General features: G+C 35.4%; 2 protein-coding genes across 2 annotated transcripts in view; one reads left to right on the forward strand and one right to left on the reverse strand.

Annotated features, from left to right (window-relative positions):
* Nucleotides 1–1,418: 1,418 nt before the first annotated feature.
* On the reverse strand, nt 1,419–6,751 carry LOC141454166 (Fanconi anemia group A protein homolog). The gene is made up of 9 exons (XM_074128113.1): nt 6,481–6,751; nt 6,255–6,371; nt 6,103–6,176; nt 4,438–4,630; nt 4,083–4,307; nt 3,844–3,982; nt 2,828–3,066; nt 2,598–2,729; nt 1,419–2,510 (listed from the first exon to the last, which is right to left on the reverse strand). The coding sequence occupies exons 1-9, from the start codon at nt 6,589–6,591 to the stop codon at nt 2,274–2,276; spliced, it is 1,467 nt and encodes a 488-aa protein (XP_073984214.1). The 5' UTR covers nt 6,592–6,751; the 3' UTR covers nt 1,419–2,273.
* A 4,094-nt stretch (nt 6,752–10,845) lies between these two features.
* The window catches only part of dtn (transmembrane protein 132C dtn), a 303,420-nt gene continuing 295,264 nt past the window's right edge, over nt 10,846–19,001 (forward strand). Inside the window, exon 1 of the mRNA XM_074128112.1 lies at nt 10,846–11,036. The gene's annotated coding sequence lies outside the window, so the exon portion shown is untranslated. The remainder of the gene's footprint in view (nt 11,037–19,001) is intronic.

Here is a 19,001-nt window from a genome sequence, read left to right on the forward strand (position 1 = left end):
TCTGAAAAAGCGGCTGGCAGAGCCATCCTAAGCCATGGCTCAGCAGAGAGCCAGGATTCCACCCTAATTACATTACTATTAATAATATATTACTGATACAATATTTTAAGAAATGACCTTAAAGAGAGACCACTACTTCTCTTTCCTAGAAGTCCCCTTAATCGAATTTTGAAACATGACTAACACAGACCGTTTTAATGTTACTTCTAATTAGTTAGTATATTTTCCACAAAAAGGTTTGTTATGTAATAATGGAAATCAGCAAGCTGCTATTAGTTTTGTAATGTATTCTAAACACAGCTTCATGAAATCGTAACAGTCTGTTAATCTCTTTACTTTCCAACTAGGCCCTAAACATGTTTCAAATCCAAAGTATAGACACAATTTATACCTAACATTGAATATGAAGAAAACAGTTTTTTTGATTATTTACTATTATTTATTATCTCAGGTTAAAAAAAGAAATCTATGAAAACGTTTTTGCTATGTTACATCCCACAATAATAATAATAAAAAAAGGTCTAAGGTCATAATTTTATTATCCACTCTTAAAAATAGACCTATATTATTTTAGATTCTGTGAATGTTGTCTTTCTTATTGTAGATAAAATCCAAAATATTCTGAATGTTGGGGTAAAATTCTCAGTCCATCCAAGGAGCAGTGGTGACAGGGGGATATTGCTGCAAGTGACTAGAACGACAACTATCCTTCTTTTCCACCACCTAATTTGCGTCAAAGTTTCATAAAAGAAATGAAACAAAGTTTTGATTCTCTTCCGCATTGATAACATTTTGACTATTTTTTTGGATACCTGTATGGAAGGGCTTACTCTGAATAAAAAACACACACTTTTCGTACGTGCTTCGTAAAACCTTTTTTCTCCTTCCTTGGAATTAGTTTTGAAATTTTGTCGATCTAAACTTTCTTTCATGAAAAGAAAGTACTTCTACATACTTTCCATAATTCAGATGACTGGCTTTCCTATTCCAATTCTCTTCTATTCAGGACTTCAAGTAACAATTTTCTTCAAAATGACTCGTGTCTCGTTATTTTTTGTTGAATTTTATTCATTTAACTGATTCTCGCTTTATTCTCTATGCTGCTTTCATTTACCTATTTGTTAAAACTCTATTCAGTTTTGCCATTATCGTCATTATTGTCGATCAAACAGAGGACTGTGATAGTAATCCTCTCATCAATCCAATATATCCAGTAATCCTTGTCATTGTTCTTCTTAACCACTTTTATTCAGTCCCTTCCTCTTGAAGCCTGGTTGTATTCTAAATCACAATCATGACTTCTTTTAGATTCATTATATTTCTTCTTTTGGTTCACCAAAATATGAACCCTCTCCTCTGACAGGGACTGTCTTCTATCTCTTTGAAGTTGTATTTTTATGTGAGCATAAAGAAAGAAATAATAACTCATTAACTTTATTCATGACACATTCAAAATTTGAAACAAGTATGTTGCAAGTCACTATTTTAATAATACTAACGGTTCAATCTTATAAAATAAGTTGAAGTAATCCTGCTTTTAATTAAACTCTTATGGCAATTCCATTATATCATAATAATCCCTCATTCCATGCTCAACGATTTATAGTGGTACCCTCATTAAATTTGATATTAGTTTGTAATAGTGCAATATGAAACAAAGGAAGAATTTAGCTTCGATACCAATTGTTAGATTAAATTCCAACCTTTAGCTCTTATTTTTGAGTTACAGTGGATACACATAGATCATTTTGTAAAAACTAGTATAAACTGATAAAACATTGATTTTGGAAGTTTTTCTTTGCTTCTAATGAGAAAGAAAGGGTCCAACCAGCGGCTATAAATGTTTGTATTTGAAGCCCTCAAAGACACATGTTCTAGCATGGAATTATATAATGCATTCATTCGAATCAATTCATGTTTCATTTGAACATTTTCTTAACATCATCGATCAACAATTAAGCTTACTTCTGATGAAAGTGGTACGAGCTTTCTTCGAAAAAAATTACAGATTGAGCTTTTTCGTAATTTAAATCATTAAAGATTTTAAATAAAAAGAACTTTTTTGTACCGATAAATTCTCGACAAATATTATGACACTCTCCTCCTCAACAGTAACTCCCATTTCTGCTATATTTCCTTCTCCATTTCGCTGACCATCAACCCAGGATAATTTTAAGTATAGTAGAATTGACTTGCAGTACCTCTGGTCGGTAAAAGGCGAGAAGTAATTTATTTCTAATCACAGAAATTAATCTTTTTAACCTTCATATCTGTTAAAGATTGTTCCACGAATTGAATAAAGATGTTGGAATTTTCCCCATTGAGTGTAATTTACGAATAACTTCTGCCCTGTAAACATCCTCACGTTCAGACACTTTCAATAACTGCTTAAGAAATACTTTTTCATAATACTGCCTTCTTAGAACATACGCCTCCAGCAACGGTTTAGCAATCTCTTTGTTTTCTATATAATAAGCAATTACTCTTGCAACATCTGTTTGTTGTCCTTCCTAAAAAATACAATAATACGTACATGGTTTTTAAATTTAATTTTAAAATTAATTAACTTCCATAATTAAAAAATAAAATCAATTAACCTCATCAGTTTCATGGAAATCTCCGAAAAGACCTATATATTCTCTAGCCTCATTTAAATCAGCCAGTCTTGTTTTCGCTAATAAAATATAATCCATGAGTAAACTTTGACAACCCTGTGGTGCAGAAGGAACCTAACAAACAAAATTATAGTAAATAATTTCTATCTTTGATAATAATTTTTAAATAAACACATTAATAATATTAATAATAAATAATATTAATAACAAACCTTATTCAGATGAATTTTTAAATAAAGTGGTGGCTCGTATGGTACAATATCTGTGAGAAATTTGAAAAATAGTGCGAAAAATTTTGAATTTTTGAAATTTATTGAACTAAACCAATTGGCATAACTTTGAAAATATCTGGCTTTTTCATAACAACAATGTCTAGCTATTAACACAGCAAGATATAAACTTTTCATGTGTTCTTCATTTAAGGACTGCTTTAGCCATGTATCAACAACTCCTAAAAGGTAATAGTTTTAATTATTTAATAAGAAACTGAGGTCATAGTAAACCTACTTCCAGTTCACAAACTCGAATTGATAATATAAATGAATAATATATAATTCCAATTTCTGTCAATTCTACTCAATATTTTATGAAAAATGAATAAATTTCACTAAATAATAAATAAATTTCATTATATAATAAATAGCCTAGGAGGATAATAGTTGTAGTTAGTTAGTAGCCCTTTTCGTGAAAAAAAAATGTTTGAAATAAGAGGAAAAACACAAACTAAGTCGAAAAATCTTTTACTTGTTCTTAATCAGATTAATCTTAATTTAAAATTCCTCCGAACTGCGTAAACTGCATAGGAGAAATTTGCATTACATTTAATTTTATAAAAATGATCTTAGACACAATAATATGAAATAGGCGAACTGCAATGAAGCCTGAATTAAATCGTGAGTCAACAAAGGTACGTACGTACTTAGATAATTTATAAAAACACACATTGCAATCTTCCTTTCTTTTCTAGTCGAAAAACATCTAACCATGTGGCATTGCCAACTGGATCTGAATCTGTACTTCCAATGCATAGGTATTTTTTTTTTAAATCTATTGTAGAACTGCTCTTAATAATTCTAATTTTGAAAATGGTTAAAAGTGTATCTTATTTATGCTATTTCAAAATTAAAGCTGGTGTTTGCTAATTAAAATGCTATGAGCCAACTTTTTTACTTTTTGCAGAAAGAAACATTCAGGGCACTGCAAATTCAGTCCTGATTAGTAAAATTACCTTTAATAGCGAGAGTATTGTCGATATTTTTTACCATAACACTAATTATTATAAATACATATTTCCAATTAAAATGTGACTCATTAACTAGTTCCTTGATTTCCTCAATTACTTTCTGTACAGGAATCACTGACAATATCTATAGAAAGAAGTTGATCGCGCTAAGTTATTTTTTAATTGAACACGTTTAATTACTTTTTTAATCATCGAGTTCAATAAAAAATGTTCTAATGCCTTACCTCATTAATATGTTCCTTTAAAACTGGAGTCAGGAAATTGGATGTCCACCGTTTTGTATGGATCTCTACAATTGAGTTAAGAGAATATTCTGTAGGTAGAGACAGCATATACTTTATATGTCGGTAGGCAAAAATTTGCATACATTCTTGATTGACGAATGAACAGGTTTTCACATCAAAAATTGGAGATCTCGTCAAAGAATTAATCTCTAACATTTCCATTATCTAAAACATAATATATTAACTACTTTATTTGAAACATTAAAGAAAGTATATAATTTAAAAAATATCGATATCAAACAGAAACTCAAGTTTATGTGAGCTCCACATTTTTAACATTAATAAAGTTCATTACCTTAACTATTACATTATCATTGATTTCACTGATGAAAAACTTCAAAGAATCGTCAGTTGTATGATTAATTCTATTGATTAAGGCGCATAAGACATCAGACATTATTCCAAATATTCGTTTGTCTACACTTTCATGGGGCAGAGAATAGATTTCTTCAAGAACTTGATATAAATAGTTTCGGTAACCTCTCTTTCTGCAAAATTACTCAGTTCAATTCTTACAAGGATAAGGTGGCTTTAACTTACAATAACTGGAAAAACCTTCGTAAAAATTATAAAAAGTTTTGTTTTTGTTTAAATACCAGATATTTATAAAAGCATAAACTTAATAGATATATCAGAGTAACAATTTTTATCTGATAACTTTAAAATTAAAGTAGGGGATAGAGGTAATATGTGCAAATATATTAATATGTGCAAAATTCTAATAAACTATTATTAAACTGCGAAGGTATAATTCCTCGCGAACATAAGATTCATAAATGAAGGTTCTGCTCTTGATCATTTCTCTGGAATATCATAGATCATCATATCACAAACTTAGTACACTTGTAACAAATATTGAATTTAACTAATATTTTATCACTGCGTTTTTCCATAAAAAAATTAACTATTCTTCTAAAAAGCCAAGTCCTTATGAAACGGAACCAACTCATCAAAAACTATCCCTATCTAAAAAGTTTTATGTATAGTTGTCTTAATTCAATCAATTACTTAAAAAAACAGTTTCCTCTATAGTTTTACGCATTTTATAATCGCTCTGATATAGAAGAAAACATTCAATGTTTATTTTTGGATCAAACAAAAGTTACTACTTTTCTGACAGATCAAGGCCCATAGCAACAGTTACAAATAAATTATAGATGAAAATGTTGCGAGATAAGTGTGCTTACATAATAAGGAGTTGTTGTTATCTAAATTTACGTTAAACAAGGGCAGGATTAAAAAGAAATTATCACAATAAGGGTCTTGACAAAGTCAGATGTAAATCGTTAAAAATCATTTGGAATTTATTTTGATGTGATATCAATGCACTGAATCTTCCAAAATCAGGGGAAACTGATATCAATAATACTGTAGTTGGTAGTGTCAAATTCTCCAGAGAAGATTCGAGAAATGAAGAAAGCATGCCCAGCGGTCTTTCAATGCTTATTATTGTTGCCCATTTATAAGCTTCACTTATAAGAAATGATAATTAGCTATATTTATTACTGTTGTACAATGTTATCATTTTAAGATCGTTTCAAAGAACTTGGAAAACCTAGTTAGATTTAGAAATTTTTAATTCGTTAGATTATTCTATCGAAAGTGTAAACACCGATACAAGCGAGTGCAAATAGTTCAAATTAGTCCATTGCTTGATTTCACAACAGTCTATTAAATATTCAAAAGCTCATAGTTTATATTACTTGTTATACCAATTTTTTGGTACATAATACACAAATTCTGACATGACAAAAAGGCCAAGATTCCAAGAGATCTAAGAATCAGATCATTTTACATTCGATAAGAATTTTTTCACCTCACAAAATAAAAGAAAGACTATCAGAACAAATAAAAAACAAAACTGTTTACTTCAATACTCAATTACTTTAGTCAATACTTGGTTGACAGGATTTACTCAGCAAAATATTATTAGTTAAGTAATGTTTAAAAATTTACTTACATATAAAAGTATGTGGGTACAAAAAGTATCCTTTCTTTATGAAACCACCATATAAGTTCCAAAGGCGGATAATGCTAGAACGAAATGAAAGTGGTAGTCGCAAAAACTAATTAAGTAATACGTCTTATAAACAGATTATGACAATTACTTACCTCATGTTCAATCAACCAATGTCTGAGCAGATTTAATGTTTCCTCTTCATTAGTGGTAAAGTACCTTTTAATATGTATGAGGGCATATCTACTACTATCATTAAGTAAATAATGATGCTGAATATTTTTCGCCATTGAAAGTTTTAAAAGAGAAGCAGAAGTAAATGGATAGTACCTCTCTACTAAAATTGGAAGCATAATTTTTTTGAAACTTAATCTTACTTACTTTCTGGGTTCTACACTTAATTTTGCCGCGTCTAGGTGGAGAGGTTACCTTATTTCTGAATAATGAATTACTTAAAAGAGTGCACCAGAGCATATAATCGAAGTCATGCATTTAGTTTCAGAAAAATTTAGAATTAATTAGTTCTGTTATTACACTTATATTTTATCCGTAACGAATTCCTTTTAAAGGCACAAATATAGAATTGGAATAATGAAAGGTAACAAAGTGAATATGACATCGATATGTACATAAGTAATCGAAAAGCCTTCTAAAACCCAGCTGTGGTAAGCAACGGTGATAATTATTAGGAGGAAAATCAGTTCTCACCTTATTCACCACAAAAAAACATGGACGAAAAATGAAAAATTCAGAAAAAAACAATTTGCAAACTATATTCAGTGCTCTAGCATGCATTGGCACAAAAAATTATACATAAGCACATAACCCAACTTAAGGTGTGGATTTCTATCAATAAGACTAATTTCTAAAATAAGCTGTAAAACATCAAAAATTGCAAGTAATTTAACTACAGATTTTATTGCTTTCTCGAGGATACAAATGGATTTTGCAATGTAATATTAATAAACAATTCAGAGAAAATAGTTTAAGAATTCTCCAACAGGTAGCGCTTGCTGTACGATTATTTTTCTCATAGTGTACTAAATTCCTTCCTAGATAGCGCTGGGTGTATATTTTATAAAATAGCTGTTTTCTTTTTATTAAATTCAAATAAATATATTAAATCTTACAGATTAAAATTTTTTACGCAAAAGGCGAACATTTAAATACACATAAGCACTGAAATACTTCCCTTAAATATAATTAAGTAGTTTTTATTTATATTTAAAATCAGTCATAGGATTTATATAAAATCTGGTTATGCCCGCAGTGATGCACCATAGAAGCAGGGCCAGCGTCAGCACCCGGTTTGTCCCAGCATGTGCCAGGGCCCTCATCGCTCCTAAGGACTCCCGGCCCTTATCACCCCCCCCCCCCCAACAAGTAGTACATGCTTTTATAAAACCCTGAGGGAGCGATAAAAGCAAATCAAGAAGTTGAATCAACAAAGCACAAAGTACATGCTTTTAAAGAAAATGTCTGCCAAAAAGGACAAGGGCTAATCTTCAGAATAGCGACCGCAGGCGCGGCCTTTATTTTAAGATTGTTTTTCTTTTACTATATAATATTTAATCTAGTTGGCCGTCGCCACATAATTTCCTCCTCGAAGGGGCCCGCTGAGGCTTTATTACCCAAGGGCCCACAAAAACCCAGGTTCAGAGCCAGCCCTGATACACAAGGTAGCCTGAATTTGGAGTTACCATTGCAAAATTAATGGAAAAATAAGAAATTCACGTCTAGTTTGGCCGGAAATATTAGGATTTCTGCTTCAGTGTATCAATAATTAAGCCAGAGGTGTGGATTTCAAATTTCGTCAGAAGATTGAATGGAAAAATTAGAAATTCTCTTCTAGTTTTGATAAATGAAAGAGAAAGAATGTAGAAAGAAATCTCAATCTTACTAGTCATACTAGACGAGAATTCTTTATTTTTCTATTAATTCTGCATTCATAATTTCAAATTCAGAGTACCCAATTCGTACAATCCTCTTTTGACTTAGTTATTAATACATTAAAGCAGAAATCTCAGAAAATCCTTATTTTTCCATTAATTTTGCAAACGTAACTTCAAATTCGGTCAACCCTGTTTGTATAATCCACCATCGCCTTAGTTATTAATATATTGAAGCAAAAATCTCAAACTTACCAATCAAACTAGACGAGAATTACCTATTTTTCCATTAATTTTGTAATCGCAACTGCAAATTCGGGCTACCCTGTTTGTAAATTATCCTCCCTGCATAGCAATTAAATGTAAAAAGCAGCAATCTCAATGTTAACAGTCAAACTAGACGAGAATTCCTAATTTTTCCATTATTTCTGGAACGTAACTTCTAATTAAAGGCAACCCTGAGTGTATTTTCTACATCTGGCTTATTTATTCTTACACTTAGGCAGAAATCTCAATCTTTCCAGTCAAACTAGACGAGAATTCATTACTTTTCCATTAATTCTGCAATCGTAACTTCCAATTCAGAGTATCCTGTGCACAAACAAAAGTAATTGTTTTCTGATTCAGTGTATTAATAACTAGGAAAGCTGTGGATTGCACTCGCAGGGAAGCCTTTAATAAGAAGTTTTCCGGGTAAGGAGAACAACTATTCGAGCAAGTACTAAATCGTACAACATGCGAACTACTTTTTCTATTCAATCACTGCTAAAAACGAAGGAAACACTAGGATCTTGGAACTGGTTTAGCCAGAGAAAAGAGGTTTTGCTGCTGCGAGAACATTCAAACAACTCAATACTATATGATACAACTAAGATCCATCTCTTTCCAACCACACACTGCTAAAAACGAAGGAAACACTAGGATCTTGGAACTGGTTTAGCCAGAGAAAAGAGGTTTTGCTGCTGCGAGAACATTCAAACAACTCAATACTATATGATACAACTAAGATCCATCTCTTTCCAACCACACACTGCTAAAAACGAAGGAAATACTAGGATCTTGGAACTAGTTTAGCCAGAGAAAAGAGGTTTTGCTGCTGCGAGAACATTCAAAAAAGTCAATACTAGATGATACAGCTAAGATGGATTGATTGACTGCTAAAAACGAAGAAAATTCTAGGAAATTGAAACTAGTTAAGCAAGGGAAAAGGAGTTTTCTTGCTGCGTGAACGTCAAAACAAGCTATTACTAAACGATACATCTATAGACAATCTATTTTATTCAATCACTGCCAAAAACAAAGAAAACATAAGAAATGTGAGCTAGTTGTTACCAGATAAAAGGAGTTTTCTGCTAATGAAAGCGGCCAAAGAGGCCAGCACAAGTTACAACTAGGGTGGATCTTTTTCTATTCATTGACTACTGAAAACGAAGGAAACTTAAGGAAATCTGAGCTGGTTAAAGTGATAAAAGACGTTTTCTGCTTATAAATGCGTCCAAACAGGCCAGCACAAGATGTTACAACTAGGGTGGATCTTTTTCTATTCATTCACTAAAAAAACGAAAGAAATATAAGAAAATATGAGTTATTTTGGAACTTAATAGGAGTTTTTCTGCTGCTGAAACATTGAAATAAGGCAATACTAGATGTTGCATCTAGGATGAATCTCTTTCGATTCATTCACTACAAAGAACGAAAGAAATATAGGGAAATTAGAATGAGTTGGGGAGATAAAAAAAGTATTCCACTAATGAAAATGTCCAAAAAGGCCACCACATGATGTTACAACTAAGATGGATCCCTTTCTATTCATTTACTGCAAAAAACGGAAGCAATATAAGACAATAGACGATCAACCCTTATACAACTGCCCTACCGGACAGTTTTAATGAGCTATTTTGAAACATGATAGGTGCTTTCCTTCCGCATGAACATTTAAACAAGCCAATAGTAGATTATACATCTAGGGTGGATCTTTTTCTATTCATTTGAACACTTATTTTTCATAACTATCGTCCATTTTAAAGACGTATTGAAGCACATCTATTCATTCGATAATAAAAACGGAAACAACATAAGACAATATGAGCTATTTTGAAATGTAATAGGTGTTGTCCTTCCGCTTGAACATTTAAACAAGCCAATAGTAGATGATACAACTAGGGTCGATCTCATTCTATTCACTCACTGCAAAAAACGAAGGAAATACAAGGAAATGTAAGCTAGTTAGGGTCATAAAAGAAGTTTTCCACTAATGAAAACGTCCAAACAGGTCAGCACAAGATGTACCAACAAAGGTGGATCTTTTTCTACTCATTCACTCCTTAAAACGAAAGAAATACAGGAAAATTAGAACTAATTAGGCAGATAAATGGTACACCTTTTTCTATTTCTTCACTGCTAGCAACGTCAGTCACGGAAGAAAAACGAAAGTGTGGAATGTACACACCGGGTAGTCCAGAATTTGAAATTGTGATTGCAAAGGTCATGGAAATAGAAAGAATCTCGTTCAGTTTTACCGGAAATAGGATTTAGTAGAAAAATAAGGAATTCTCGTCTACTTTGATTTGAAAGATTGTGATTTCTCCTTCATACTTTTAACTACTAAGACAAAGGTGGATAGTTCACCTGCAATGTTGCCTACAATTGGAATAATTGGAATTTCCTTGGCAATTTTTGTTTGCACAATAAGAAAGTTAAAATAAGTTTTTAAAATTTTGTATTTACAAAAAATTTTAGTTGATATGCCATTTAAAAAAAAAATCAAATTTAATATTTTCAAAATTTTATCTCTCTTACGCAGATCTTCAGAAGGTTGGCAGCTATGTTTTTTCTTTGGATTTAGTTAATTTTAAAAATGGTGCTCGATTTGTTGGACGGTTTTTCATTGTTTTATCAGTTTTTTATTAAAAGTTATGTTGAGTTTTAGTCAGTTTCTATTGTGGAAAGTTCTTATTTCCTAAGTGGTTTATGAATTATAGTGACATTGTGTGATAGTAAAGCTTCTTCTGTAAATGGGATGAATGAACTGAGCATTGGCCGCTAAAGGTAAGATTTAAGATACATATTTTCTGATAGAAAAAATTGTTTCGAATTATTTCTTTATAACGAAGAAACTTTAAAATATCATTGATATTGTATTATTAATGATATTACTTTAAAAAATTATCTTGATAGTTCTATTAAAGTTCATATGTGTAAAGGTTGAAGGGCTTGGTATCAGGCGTTTTAATGAGAACAAATCCAGTCTTATTCCTCTTTTATCTAACTCCTTTTGTAAAATGTAATTTCTAAGGGAGTTCAGAATTTCTAGAATTCATTGTGATCCTGACTCAACATTAATTATATAAATGTAACTGTAAGTTATACTATTACTACTGTATACATGTAAATCTCGGATGTCCCAACTATACTCCAGCTTTTCCCAAATGCATGAAATAGTTTTGCTCTAAGCGGCGACCACATTACAATCTCATCTTTCGAGAATGTAAATTTTATAATTGACGGTTTGAATGTTATTAGTTCATTTTCAATTTTTCTTTTCTTTTGAGAGGTATTAATATTACTGTCTTGATATCGTATTTTAGAAAAGTCATGTTTTATTGGAAGAACAAGATTTCTGTTTCTGACTAATAAAAGTAAATTTTTAAGAAAGTGAAACCTCGGTTCCTACGATTGATTTATCTTGACAAAGGATTATTTTAGATTTTTGGTGAAATAATGATCTGAAAGTATCCTCTTTTTCTTCGTATTCATTTATTCCGAACCCTGAGTCCGAAAAAGTTATTTAAAAGAGAAACATTGGCAGATGTTCAGGCCACATTATAAGTTTTGCAGTGTACTGTACCCGAAGTTAAATTATAATTTAAAATATTAAAATAAATTCTAGAAGGGCTACATTCTATGCTGTTTGCTGCCTAACAGCAAACAAAAAAGTTAAACTTTGCACCTTGTTGCTGTGCCCAGCAACAAGAGTCAGTACTCAGTAGTAGTACGGTGCCAGCCACATACGAGCAGACATCAGGGCTTAGTCGGAGTATTGTTTACCTCGCCTATCCCTTGCTCAATTTCTTTGCATTGTCTTATACTTACGTTTTGTACAATTACAACGTTTATGATTATACTTGTACAATTACAACGGTTATAATTATATTTGTGCAAGTACAACGTCTTTGTTATTAATTTGCAAATCAAGAACAAAATAGTGAGTGCAAGTGCGGTAGTGGAAGGCTCGAACGTTTCCGCCTACGATAACGCCTCGTACATGTACGTGAGCAGTTCCGGCGTCCAGCAGGCGCATACCTACGATTATCGTCCGTAGAGAAGCACACCATATATAGCCAGCGGCTTAGCCTAATGGTAGCGTGAGCGACTGCTGACACTAACGCTTCACACCGCAGGTTCGATTCTCACCAGCATCAAATCGGTATTTAGACTTTATTACTTTACTTTTTATTCCATAAAATAATTATTTTCACATTTTTATGTTTTGGGCATCCATTCCAACCTTATAATTTAACTTCAATTATAATTATAAGTGCTAAGTGGTAATTGTGGTCATTTTCTCTGTATTTAAGGACCCTCCAATCCCCATTGGGCCTACCTTCTTTAAACAGGGTGCGGAAATAGTAAGGTTCCGCACGGAACCCTATCACGCCCCGACATTTTCTGGCGCCCGAACAGGGACTCAAACCCTACATTTCGGCACTGCCCGAATAGTAAATGTTTATTAACAACAACAATAATAATAATAATAATAAAAATTAATAATCATAATAATAAATATTTATTCAAATATTTACTTCATTTCATTTTATTTCATTTTCTCGCCCCGCGAACTAGTACAGTCTGATTCTACTTTTATTCTCTCTCTTCCGGCATCCCGGAAGTATACAAATTATTCTTTAATAACTATTGGGCATTACCAATCATTCAGTTATTATATTTATTTAAAACCACAATTACCACTTAAACCTTTGCGTCTACATTAGACTTAATATTAATTGTGAGCTTCAAGCGCTATTAAAAATCTAATTGAATTACACTTAATTCTTTACGTCTACATTAGACTTTATTATAAATTTTGAATTGTTTAAACGCAATTAATAATTTAATCGAATTACATTTAATTCAATAATAATTATTTCTATTATTTCTTCATTTTAAAAAGTGTTTTGTATTCATTCTTGATTATAGTTTATAATATTTGGCTCATTTAGCCCTTTGTTTATTAATAGTTAGTTCTCAAAACAGAATTTATCTTTCTGGAATACTGTTTATTGTACGCTGGCCATAACATATCTCCCTTCCGCTCATCGCAGAAAAAATATTTAACTATTGGCAGCATTTTCATATAATTGCTTTGTGTTTACTTCAACTTTCCGCATTTCTCTTCTGGTTCTAGGGATTTTATTTTGATTTTCTAGCAGTTCATCAATTCTATTGCTCAGAATGGAAGGCCTTACCCCCGAACGAACCGCAGAGTTCACTCATCTGAAGTCAAAACTTCAAAACTTAGCTCATGAGATTAAAGCTCTTTTAGAACAAGGGCGATCCATCACTGAGGACCCTTCCCAATTATTTCTATTCAAGGGTATGTACAAGAAGTTAGATTCTTATTTTGACACCTTCCAGTCTACATGGGATAAAATAATAGAGCTAGTACTCTCCTGGCAGTTAACTAGCCTCTTTCCCAGTCAACAAGATAAACAATTACAGCAGACTGTGAAACGCTATTATTATGAAATTAGCGCCATATATGAGCATCACATGAATCCAACTCCTGTTGCAGCTCCTGCGCCAGCATCTGGCCAGGCTTCAACCTTAAGCGAATCACGTATTATAAGAGCTCAGTATCCTAAGATAAATCTTCCTACCTTTGATGGGAACCAGGCAGAATGGCCGCTCTTTCGCGACACTTTCACTGCCCTTATTCATTCAGATGCTTCTTTATCTGGAATTGAAAAGTTTCTTTTCCTTATTTCATGCCTTAAGGGTCCAGCCCTCACCTTAATTAAGGGGATAGACATTGAGGAGGCCAACTATTCTCAAGCCTGGCACTTGCTCAATGCCACCTATAATGACAAGCGCAGATTGGCGAATAAATACCTCAAGACGGTATTGGATTATACCCCTCTTAAAAACAAGCCAACTTCCAATTCCATTAAGCATCTACTGACTACTGTTGTTGAGTGCATCGATTCCTTCCGGAAGTTAAAAATTCCTCAAGCGGACGACTACTTATTATTCTATCTGGTCCTCCGTTGCTTAGATAAGGGCACAAGGACAGCCTTTGAAACGCAGTACGCGCGCACAGAATTTCCCACCTATCAAAATCTTATAGATTTTATTAGAATAGAGTGGAGGTCCTCGGAACTAACTAATGAGGACTCAGGCCCTCCCTCAAATCCATTGCGAGCTAGTCACCCTCCGACAAACGGAAGGGGAGGTACATCTCATGCGTCTCTTCTTGTTGATAACAAGGTTGTAGGCAATCCGCCATTACAAAAGAAGAAAACGTATCCTGATTCATCTAAGGCTGCCCGAATATCATGTCCTGTTTGCAAATCGGCCCATGGTCTATATCAATGTGACCCTTTCCGCAAGGCTTCTCCTTCAGAGCGCATCAAGCTGCTAAAGGATTGGAAGGGCTGCACCAACTGTCTTTCCGCTAAGCATGGGAAGGATTCATGCAGTTCACAAAGAAGATGCCAGCTTTGCGCTAAAATGCATCATACTTGGCTACACCTTTCGCAACCTCCAACACAACCTACTCCTTCCGCATCCTCTACAGTACCAAGTACTAGCGGCATAACCTTGGGTACTCAAAACACTCACACAGAGGTTCTGTTGGGCACAGCTGTGATTGAAGTGCAATCCGCCCAAGGCCGTTACCAAAGGGTGCGCGCGGTCCTTGATAATGGAAGTCAGCACTCGTTTATGACCCTCGACTGCGCTACGAGGTTAGGCCTGATCCCGCAGCCCTATGCACAATGCATATCCGGCATTGGTCAGGCACCCCTTAGTGGCATAGTGGGCAAATTGACCTGTCACATTCGATCAGCGCTCTACTCAGATCTTCGCGCAGACTTGGCCCCAGAGGTCATAGTAGTCACGCGCATTACTGGCCCTCTCCCTCATAAGCAACTTCCTTCCGAATTGCTAAATTTGTATAGATCATATGTACTCGCCGACGAAGAATTCTGGAAGCCAGCTCCAATCGAATTCTTGCTAGGAGGCGATCTATTCTATGACATAATCAAAGGGAAGCCTCTTACGTTAGGTCCTGATTCACCTAAGCTACTTCCAACAATATTCGGTTTTGTGGCAGCGGGCCCCACTAAAACCTCCACCTTATGCCAAGAGTCATCCACTCTATTAGCGCCTTCCACTAGTGATATGGAGAACATCATGGCAAGGTTTTGGGAAGTGGAAGAACTGCCTAAAACACGCATTGTGTCAGAGGAAGAAAATACTTGCGAATCCCCTTTCATTTCTACTCATAGTAGAACCCCTGAGGGACGCTACATAGTGTCTTTACCATTAAAAGCTTCCATCTGTAACTTGGACAACACCCAGAGAAACCAATGGAAGTATGTGCCATCCCAGGAAAATCCTGCAGACTGCGCATCGCGAGGCACTCTTCCAGCTGAACTTCTCCACCATCCTCCATGGTGGGCGGGGCCCTCTTGGCTGCGTACCATACCGAGTAATTGGCTCGAGCCAATCGCTCCACACGACCAACCTCTTCCTGAACTTAAATTAAAAAACATCACCGCGCTCAATACCACATCTGACTCAGACGCATTCGACTGGATTGAGCGTTTCAGTACGTACCCCAAGCTGGTGCGCAGCACTGCCTATGTCCTAAGGTTCATAAACAAGTTGCAACACCGTGCACTGCCCATTGGCCCTATATCGCTTCCCGAATATAGGAAGGCCGGAAAGCTTCTTGTAAAGCTTGCACAACGCTGCTATGTGACCTTTGACGGCAAGGTAGTAAACCTTAGATCCCTTTCCTCCCTGCGTCCATTTATTGACCAGGAAGGCCTTTTGAGGGTGGGTGGACGACTCGAACACTCTCGCCTCCCATATGATGCCAAGCATCCTTACATTATTCCCTCCAAATCTCACCTTACACAATTGTTGATTGATCATTATCATTTAACCTATCTGCATGCAGGAAGCACAGCGCTCCAAGCCATGCTGCAGACTAGGTACTGGATCCCCGGAGCCAGGGGAATAATTCGCCGCCGCGTCTTCCATTGCGTTACATGCTACAAGACAACGCGTGCTCCTCAAGCTCCCCTTATGGGCAATCTGCCCTCCTCACGACTTGAGGAGGGGCAGGTGTTCGCTCGCGTTGGCGTAGATTTTGGAGGTCCGTTCTACATACGTGAATCCTTGCGGCGAAAGGCTGCTCTCGGGAAGGCATACTTATGCCTATTTGTCTGTATGTCCACTAAAGCCGTGCACCTGGAACTAGTATCCAAGTGCACAACTGACGCCTTTCTGGCAGCACTCGAACGCTTTGTCAGCAGAAGAGGAAAGCCGGCGCACATCTATTCGGATTGTGGTACAAATTTCATCGGCTCGGCTCATCGCCTCAGAAAATTAATGGTGCTACTTAGGTCGGCTCAAGCGCAAGAACGGATCACTCAATATACCGTGCCTCAGGAGATTGAGTGGTCTTTCAATCCACCTTCAGCCCCCCACTTCGGAGGGCTATGGGAGGCCGGCATCAAGTCCTGTAAAACCATTGTGCACAAGGTGATTGGGGAGAACGCGCTTACTTACGAAGAACTAGCTACATTGTTCTGCAGAATAGAAGGCATCCTCAACTCTAGACCCCTTATACCTATGGGATCCGACCCAGATAACATAGCTTGTCTGACTCCAGGGCACTTCCTCATCGGAAGATCCATAACCGCCTTACCCGAGGAGCACTCTCCTGGGAGCACAAGACTATCTCAGCGCTGGCAACTTATTCAGGACAAAACGCAGCATTTCTGGAATCGGTGGCGCATGGAGTACCTCCATTTCCTCCAGCAACGCCAGAAGTGGCTAAAGAGCACCCCTAATATTCTGGTGGGAGATTTGGTCATCCTCAAAGAGCCCAATTCCCCACAGAAATCTTGGCCATTAGCTAGAGTCACAGAAACACATCCCGGCAGCGACGGTATAGTCCGGGTAGTTACGATACGGACTAAAACCGGCACCTACAAGAGGCCCGTAGCCAAATTGGTTCCTTTGGCGCCTCTTAACCAACAATCCTAACTATCAAATTAATACATTCAAGCCGTGCGCAATGCACCAGCTTGCTTACTGATGCCAAGCATCCATATCATTCCCTTTATTTAACTTTCATTTCAATCTATCAAGTCTTTCCATACCGACCGAACTGCAGCTTTACAACCCTTAGTAAACTCCTTCTCCTAGCCTTACTACCCCTTGAACCAGAATAGGCCACCTTCCGCGGATCTCGCTGCTTCACAATGAACTATAGACCTTGGAAAATTTAATATAATTTTGGTGGGCGGTATGTTCAGGCCACATTATAAGTTTTGCAGTGTACTGTACCCGAAGTTAAATTATAATTTAAAATATTAAAATAAATTCTAGAAGGGCTACATTCTATGCTGTTTGCTGCCTAACAGCAAACAAAAAAGTTAAACTTTGCACCTTGTTGCTGTGCCCAGCAACAAGAGTCAGTACTCAGTAGTAGTACGGTGCCAGCCACATACGAGCAGACATCAGGGCTTAGTCGGAGTATTGTTTACCTCGCCTATCCCTTGCTCAATTTCTTTGCATTGTCTTATACTTACGTTTTGTACAATTACAACGTTTATGATTATACTTGTACAATTACAACGGTTATAATTATATTTGTGCAAGTACAACGTCTTTGTTATTAATTTGCAAATCAAGAACAAAATAGTGAGTGCAAGTGCGGTAGTGGAAGGCTCGAACGTTTCCGCCTACGATAACGCCTCGTACATGTACGTGAGCAGTTCCGGCGTCCAGCAGGCGCATACCTACGATTATCGTCCGTAGAGAAGCACACCATATATAGCCAGCGGCTTAGCCTAATGGTAGCGTGAGCGACTGCTGACACTAACGCTTCACACCGCAGGTTCGATTCTCACCAGCATCAAATCGGTATTTAGACTTTATTACTTTACTTTTTATTCCATAAAATAATTATTTTCACATTTTTATGTTTTGGGCATCCATTCCAACCTTATAATTTAACTTCAATTATAATTATAAGTGCTAAGTGGTAATTGTGGTCATTTTCTCTGTATTTAAGGACCCTCCAATCCCCATTGGGCCTACCTTCTTTAAACAGGGTGCGGAAATAGTAAGGTTCCGCACGGAACCCTATCACGCCCCGACAGCAGAAGATACAATTTTATTTTTCGATTAGGCTCACCTAAAGTATCAAAATCCCACAACCATAACTATTACTCTCATAATGGATTTTTCACTTTTTTTTTGAGATTTACCCAAATTTTTCTTTAAAACTTAATGTACTTATTGTGTGCTATGTTGATGTATGACGTTTATTAGGATCATTTTTGCTTGAAAAATCAATTTAATTGATTAATTATTAAGGGAATTAAGGGTATGATTAGTCTTTTCTCTACTGTACCAATAGAATTTTGGTATTTTGAGATTTTTGTGTAGAATATAGTGGTATCTGAAAGAAAATTTACTACATGTTATCCAGAAAGCTTAATTGTTTTGCTAATATAGCGAGCTTGAAGAAAATTCTTAAATGAAGCTCCAAATTACTTAATAGATTTTCCACTTAACTGAAGGCTATTTTTTGTGAAAGTGGCTTTTACGGTTTACGCCAAAGTTCGTAAGTGTTGTCAAAATCTAAGTTTTAGTTGTTTTCTTTGTATAAATTTTGTGGGAAATCCATTTTAGGGCGAGATAACGTTAATAATGTCATTTCAGTGACAGTGTGCAGTAGTTCTTCAATCTGGTATCAGTATGAGTTTTGAAATT

This window comes from Rhodnius prolixus, unplaced genomic scaffold (assembly GCF_049639745.1).
Source record: "Rhodnius prolixus isolate KJV_2025 unplaced genomic scaffold, Rpr scaffold_9, whole genome shotgun sequence".
In the NCBI taxonomy this organism is placed as follows: domain Eukaryota; kingdom Metazoa; phylum Arthropoda; class Insecta; order Hemiptera; family Reduviidae; genus Rhodnius; species Rhodnius prolixus.

Excerpts from the sequence above, each read along its gene's own strand:
- LOC141454166 (XM_074128113.1), bottom strand. The coding sequence starts at position 6,591 with ATGCATGACTTCGATTATATGCTCTGGTGCACTCTTTTAAGTAATTCA. Across the intron at positions 3,067-3,843 it reads CAATACTCTCGCTATTAAAG|GAGTTGTTGATACATGGCTA; the intron begins GTAATTTTACTA and ends ATTACCTTTTAG. Across the intron at positions 2,511-2,597 it reads ATTTCCATGAAACTGATGAG|GAAGGACAACAAACAGATGT; the intron begins GTTAATTGATTT and ends TGTATTTTTTAG.